At 49.5% G+C, this 7,525-nt stretch overlaps 1 protein-coding gene across 1 annotated transcript; it reads right to left on the bottom strand.

The window, feature by feature from the left end:
• Nucleotides 1-4,522: 4,522 nt before the first annotated feature.
• Nucleotides 4,523-6,000, bottom strand: LOC147084175 (uncharacterized). The gene has a single exon (XM_085979825.1). The coding sequence runs from the start codon at nucleotides 5,722-5,724 to the stop codon at nucleotides 4,687-4,689; it is 1,038 nt and encodes a 345-aa protein (XP_085835951.1). The 5' UTR covers nucleotides 5,725-6,000; the 3' UTR covers nucleotides 4,523-4,686.
• Nucleotides 6,001-7,525: the final 1,525 nt, after the last annotated feature.

Consider the following 7,525-nt stretch of genomic DNA (forward strand, 5'->3'; position numbering starts at 1 on the left):
GGGACAAAAACTTGTACTTTTACTCCCAAATATTAGAAAGTTTGTGCCACAGAAGCACGAGGTTTATCTGCTTTTATTGATGAATTTAAAAAGTCTGTATTGCAATCTGAGCCCGTGTGTTGTGAGCCAAAGAGCCTTGTGTCCAATGAGGGGAATAAAGGCCCACAGCCTCCCCTGGCCCCGGGCCCTGAACAAGGGACTGGAGAAACTCGCTGCCCTGTGGATCAGACAATCAGCCGGCGCAAGTCCCGCCCCTCAGGCTCCCCGATTGGTTGGAGGACCCGCTGCCGGCTTGCTCCTCCAGCACCACCCCGCTCGCTCCCTATTGGTCAGAAGCTCCTGTCAATCAGGCCCTGGGCCTGGGTCACGTGTCTCACCGACTTTACAAAGAAAGCCCCGCGCGGTCGCCGGGCGGAGCTGCTGGTCGGCGGGAGCGGGGTCGGGAGGTTAATAAACTGCAGGTAGGCCCCGAGCCCCATTATTAAAACACTCAACATTATCCGCTTTACAAACACCCAGGGTGGGCCTCAGGCCCCGAACAAGAGCCTCCATGTTGCTCCAGTGGCTGAAGGGTCTGTAACCCTGTCAGGGACGCCCCTGCCACAGGACTCAATATCCACCACTGGTGCGCTGTGTCTGCAGTATGTACGGTCCACAAGATGAACACGGTCAGGCCATGTGGAGTCAAGGGCCAGGCAGCAGAATGGATGGAAAGATCGCAACAAACTTCCCTTAACTCCAACCCTCTGATTTCTGTTTTGTAGCCAGCTTTCCATCCATTCTGCTGCCGGGCCCTTCACTCCACACGGCCTGACCTTGGTCATCTTGTCGGTCTTACATACTGTTTATTGATATAGCAAGCTGGTCACAAAACAGAAAACAGAGAGATGGGGTTGGGAGCAGCTACTCAGACTGGCAAAAGGTGGGAAGTGGAGTTCCACAGGGATCGGTGCTGGGATCACTGTTGTTCATAAACGATTTGGACTCGGGAATCAGAAGAACAATTTCAAAGTTTGTCGATGACACCAAATTGGGAGGTAGAGTTAATACTGAGGAAGACAAAATGCAAGAAGACATTAATAAATTTCAGAATGAGCATGTAATTGGCAAATGAATTTCACTGTAGATCAGTGTGAGGTGGTGTGTTTTGGTGGGAAGAATAAGGAGGCCACTCACTACTTGGACAAGGGGGTGAAATTGGGTTGCTTTGTGCCTCCTGTGATATTCAGTGGGAGGTTAGCGGTGGCGGTAGCCGGTAACGCCCCATGGCACTGCACCGCCGGCAATGACGTCATCACCATGTGCAGCACCCCGGCTGCAACCTAGGGTTGCGACCTCTGACCTATCGCTGGACGATATGTCTGACAGGGTCAGGGGTCGTTCCTGCAACCATGGCGACGCCACTTAAAGGGCAGGTGTTGGGCGGCAACTTTTTATTTTGTACGAGGCCCCTTGGGTCTGAGCGATCATAATATGATTGAATTCTTCATTAAGATAGAGAATGAAGTAGTTGACTCAGAGACTAGGGTCCTCAATTTAAATAAAGGAAACTACGATGGTCTGAGGAGCGAGTTGGGTAGGATTGATTGGGGAATGGCACTCAAAGGGTTGACGGTGGATAGGCAATGGCAAACATTCAAAGACCAAATGGATGAGCTACAGAATTTGTTCATCCCAGTTTGGCATAAAAATAAAACAAAAAAGGTGACTCAACCGTGGCTAACAAGGGAAATTAGGGATAGCATAAGATCCAAGGAGACGACATATAAATTGGCCAGAAAAAGCAATAATCCTGAGGATTGGGAGCAATTTAGGATTCAACAAAGGAGGACAAAGGGATTAATTAAGAAAGGGAAAATAGAATATGAGAGTAAGCTATCAGGGAACATAAAAACTGACTGTAAAAGCTTTAATAGACATGTGAAGAGAAAAAGATTGGTGAAGTCAAGCGTAGGTCCCTTGCAGTCAGAATCAGGGGAATTTATAATGGGAAACAAAGAAATGGCAGACCAACTAAATTCATACTTTGGTTCTGTCTTCACAAAGGAGGACACAAATAACCTCCCAGAGATGCCGGGGGACATAGGGCCTGATGAAAGGGTGGAACTGAAAGAAATCAGTATTTGTAGGGAAATGGAGTTAGGAAAATTGATGGGACTGAAAGCAGATAAATCCCCAGGGCCTGATAATCTACATCCCAGGGTACTTAAGGAAGTGGACCTAGAAATAGTAGATGCATTGCTGGTCATCTTCCAGAACTCGATAGACTCTGGAACAGTACCCATGGGTTGGAGGGTAGCTAATGTTACCCCACTATTCAAAAAAGGTGGTAGAGAAAAAGCGGGGAATTATAGACCGGTAAGCCTGACATCGGTAGTGGGGAAAATGCTAGAATCTATTATTATAAAAGATGTAATAGCAGAGCACTTGGAAAGCAGTGACAGGATCGGACAAAGTCAACATGGATTTACAAAAGGTAAATCGTGCTTGACTAATCTACTGGAATTTTTTGAGGATGTAACTGGTAAAATAGATAAGGGAGAACCAGTGGATGTGGTGTATTTGGACTTTCAGAAGGCTTTCGATAAGGTCCCACATAAGAGATTAGCGTACAAATTTGAGGCACATGGGATTGGGGGCAAGGTATTGACCTGGATAGAGAACTGGTTGGCGGACAGAAAGCAAAGAGTTGGAATAAACGGGTCATTTTCCGAGTGGCAGGCAGTGACTAGTGGGGTGCCGCAAGGATCGGTCCTAGGACCCCAGCTATTCACAATATGTATTAATGATCTGGATGGGGGAATTGGATGTAATATCTCCAAATTTGCAGATGACACAAAGCTGAGTGGGAGGGTAAGCTGTGAGGAGGATGTCGTGAAACTCCAGTACGATTTGGACAGATTGCGTGATTGGGCAGAAACATGGCAAATGCACTATAATGTGGATAAATGTGAGGTTATCCACTTTGGTGGCAAAAACAGGAAGGCAGATTATTATTTGAATGGCAATAGATTGGGAGAAGGGGAAGTGCAAAGAGACCTGGGTGTTCTTGTGCACCAGTCGCTGAAGGTAAGCATGCAGGTGCAGCAGGCAGTTAAGAAGGCAAATGGTATGTTGGTCTTCGTAGCAAGAGGGTTCGAGTACAGGAATAAAGATGTCTTGCTACAGTTGTACAGGGCCTTGGTGAGACCGCACCTTCAGTATTGTGTGCAGTTTTGGTCGCCTTACCTGAGGAAGGACGTTCTTGCCATGGAAGGAGTGCAGCGAAGATTCACCAGGCTGATACCTGGGATGGCAGGAATGACGTATGAGGAGAGATTGTGTCGATTGGGATTATACTCACTGGAGTTTAGAAGAATGAGAGGGGATCTCATCGAAACCTATAAAATTCTGTCAGGTCTGGACAGAGTAGATGCAGGAAGGATTTTTATGATTGCCGGGGAGTCCAGAACCAGGGGTCATAGTCTAAGGATAAGGGGTAGGACATTTAGGACTGAAATCAGGAGGAATTTCTTCACCCAGAGAGTGGTGAACCTGTGGAATTCTCTGCCACAGAGGGCGGTGGAGGCCAGTTCATTAAATATATTCAAAAAGAGTTGGATATATTTCTTAAGGCTAAAGGGATCAAGGGATATGGGGAGAAGGCAGGGACAGGGTACTGAATTTGGATGATCAGCCATGATCTCATTGAATGGCGGAGCAGGCTCAAAGGGCCGAATGGCCTACTCCTGCTCCTATCTTCTATGTTTCCCCTTTATTCTTCGGGGTGCCGGCCACGATCTCTCAGCCCCGCGCTCCTCTTGATCCAACACCCCGTTCCCCAGTGGCCCAGCAGGGCCCCGGTGTGCGCAGTGCCATGCCCCTCCCCTTTAATCAGGGAGGGAGGTCTGCTATGACATGGTGCTATGTGCCGACGGGTATGGCGACGTTACACAAAGCACCGTGAAATTCACTGGTAGCACCTCAAGAGGGAAGGGCGCGCTTCCATTACCACCCTGCCTCCTGCCTGGGGCGCTACCACTGAATTTAATGCGCAGGGGCGCTAACTTTTTCAGGGCGCTAAAATTAGCCCCGGTGACGTTAGCGACCCAAAGGGGGCGCCACTGAATTTCCCCCTAATAGTCTAAATGGGCTGGAGGAGCAGAGGGATCCAGGGATACAGATACACAAATCACTAAAAGTAGCAACACAGGTTAATAAGGCCATTAAATAAAAAGCACTGGGCTACATTCGTAAAGGAGCCTCCAGTTCCGTGTCTAGGAGCTCTAAACCATGGCAGAGAGCAGCTGGGACACATTTCTCACACGCCTCGAGATTAACCCGCACGGCAACTTTGCTGTCAGTGAAGAGAGACGAGAAAGACCAAAGTGCCGTTTGCCCCTCTCAGTGTGGCCCTGAAGGACTGTGTCCAGGCTGGAGTTCTGTTCCCACTGTATGATCCTCCCCCAGATTGTCCTTTCTGAGCTCCAGCCAGGTGATGCTAAACACTCAGGTGGGAAAGAAGAAAATCTGCTACAATGTGTTTAACACAAAGCTGATTTATTTGACATCTATCCAGAATATTAAACTCCAGCCCAGTTCCCGGACTTATTAACATCAGCAGAAACAATCCCCACCTGTCAGAATGAACATGGTTCAGTCCTGGATGTGATTAACAGCAGCAACAACAGAATCCAATCCCTGCAGTCACTTGTGAACTCGCTGGTGTGTCAGTAGGTTGGATGACTGAGTGAATCCCTTCCCACACTCAGGGCAGGTGAACGGCCTCTCCCCAGTGTGAACTCGCTGGTGTCTCAGCAGGTGGGATGACTGAGTGAATCCCTTCCCACACTCAGGGCAGGTGAACGGCCTCTCCCCAGTGTGAACTCGCTGGTGTGTCAGCAGGTGGGATGACTCAGTGAATCCCTTCCCACACTCAGAGCAGGTGAACGGCCTCTCCACAGTGTGAGTGCGCTGGTGTGTCAGCAGGTGGGATGAGCGAGTGAATCCCTTCCCACACACGGAGCAGGTGAACGGCCGCTCCCCAGTGTGAGTGCGCTGGTGTATAGTGAGCTCAGATGACTGCCTAAACCCAGTCCCGCAGTGAGAGCAGGTGAACGGCCTCTCCCCAGTGTGAGTGCACAGGTGTACAGTGAGGTCAGATGATCGCCTGAACCCAGTCCCGCAGTGAGAGCACCTGAACGGTCTCTCATCAGTGTGAACACGTTGATGGCGTATCAGTTCCCCGGACACTTTATAGCACTTCCCACAGTCCGAGCATTTAAAAGGTCTCTCATCAGTGTGAACTCGCTGGTGTATCAGCAGGGTGGATGAACGAGCGAATCCCTTCCCACACACGGAGCAGGTGAATGGCCTCTCCCCAGTGTGAACTCGCTGGTGTGTCAGCAGGTGGGATGAGCGAGTGAATCCCTTCCCACACACGGAGCAGGTGAACGGCCTCTCCCCAGTGTGAACTCGCTGGTGTACAGTGAGGTCAGATGACTGCCCAAACCCAGTCCCGCAGTGCGAGCACCTGAACGGTCTCTCCCCAGTGTGAACACGTTGATGGTGTATCAGTGCCCCGGAACTTTTAAAGCACTTCTCACAGTCCGAGCAGTTAAAAGGTCTCTCATCAGTGTGAACTCGCTGGTGTCTCAGCAGGCGGGATGAATTAGTGAATCCCTTCCCACACTCGGAGCAGGTGAACGGCCTCTCCCCGATGTGAACGGTGCTTTTTGCTTCCATATTCAAAGGCCGATGATATTCAGTTCCTGATGAATCGAGTGACTGTCAGATCTTGACGTGATGTTTGGTTTGAGTTTCCTGTCTGCAAATCCTCCCCTTCTAATACCCTGTAAAATGAATTTAAAATGGAGCGTGAGAGAGAACCCACTAAAGAGGCAGGTTGTGAAATTGAGCTCAATGAATCTGGTTGTTTGTGGGGCCGGCACTAGAAAAAAAGTGACCATGAAAGCTGCCGGATTGTCATAAAATCCCACTGGTTCACTAATGTCCTTCAGTGAAGGGAATCTGCCACCTGGTCTGGGCCTCTGGTCTCTATGGGAGGAGAGAGAGAGAGAGAGGTGGGAGTGGGAGGGGGCGAAGGAGATGGACTTTATACATCTGCAACTCGACCAGAACTTTGACAAAACCTCCAAAACCCGCAACCTCCAGCACCTAGGAGGAGAAATGCAGAAGGTGCATGGGAGCACCATCACCTCCAAGTTCTCCCAGTCACACACCATCCTGACTTGGACATATATCGCTGTTGCTGCATCATCACTGGGTGAAAATCCTGGAACTCCTTACACAACAGCATTGTGGGAGTACCTTCACCACACGGACTGCAGCGGTTCAAGAAGGCGGCCCACAATCACCTTCTCAATGGGAAGATGGGGATTGGCAACATATTCTGGTCTTGCGAGCGACGCCCACATCCCAAGAATGAATTAAAACAAATCTGTATATGTAAAATGGATTAAAAGCCTCTACAGAAATACTTATTCCTAAAACAATATTCTTTTACATTGTAGGGACAGTGTCTGTGTAACAACCTAATCTCCCCCAGAATCCACCTCCCTTGACTGTCACACATTGGAAACTGTTGGGTCCCCCTGGGCTCAGAAGTACTGGGGGTTAAACCCAGCAGCTTCTCCTCCATCTCCACTCCAGCTCAAACTGAAGCAACAAAAAGACCTACACAGGCGGCCAGGGACCTACCTTCCATCACCTGCAATAAAACTCTTCCCCACAGCTGTTGACTAATGGCGGCCGCAGCACCCACAATTCACCGCGCCCCAGAAACCGCTCTATCCAACGCGCTGATTTCCCCGCTGAGAGTGCATATGCTCTCCGGGGCCACGGGCCATTCTGGGAGCCTGGCTCCTGTCCTTTGTCCCGAGTCGGACTTGGTGGAACCGGCTGCAGAAACCGGGAAGCGGCAGCTCGGATGGGGGAGGCGCTGCACCCTGGGTTTCCTGGTGCTGGGGCCTGGCCGCTCTGATTCTGATTGAGTTTTTTGATGAGGTAACAGAGGGTTGATGAGGGCAATGCGGTTAACGTGGTGTACATGGATTTCCAAAAGGCGTTCGGCAAAGAGCCACATACTAGGCTTACCAGCAAAGTTGAAGCCCATGGAATAATTGGGACAGTGGCAGCATGGATACGAAATTGGCAAAGTGACAGGAAACAGTGAGTAGTGGTGAACGGTTGTTTTTCAGACTGCAGGAAGGTATACAGTGGTGTTCCCCAGGGGTCGGTACTAGGACCACTGCTTTTCTTGATATATATTAATGACTTTGACTTGGGTGTACAGGGCACAGTTTCAAAATATGCAGATGACACAAAACTTGGAAGTAAAGTGAACAGTGAGGAGGATAGTGATAGATTTCAAGAGGACATAGACATGCTGGTGGAATGGGCGGAAAAGTGCGAACTGATATATTTTGGTAGGAAGAATGAGGAGAGGCAATATAAACTAAAGGGTACAATCCTAAAGTGGGTGCATGAACAGAGAGACCTGGGGGTATGTGTGCACAAATCATTG

This window comes from Somniosus microcephalus, unplaced genomic scaffold (genome assembly GCF_052327205.1).
Source record: "Somniosus microcephalus isolate GS21.2 unplaced genomic scaffold, FLI_Smic_1.0 scaffold1, whole genome shotgun sequence".
NCBI classification, from domain to species: Eukaryota; Metazoa; Chordata; class Chondrichthyes; order Squaliformes; family Somniosidae; genus Somniosus; species Somniosus microcephalus.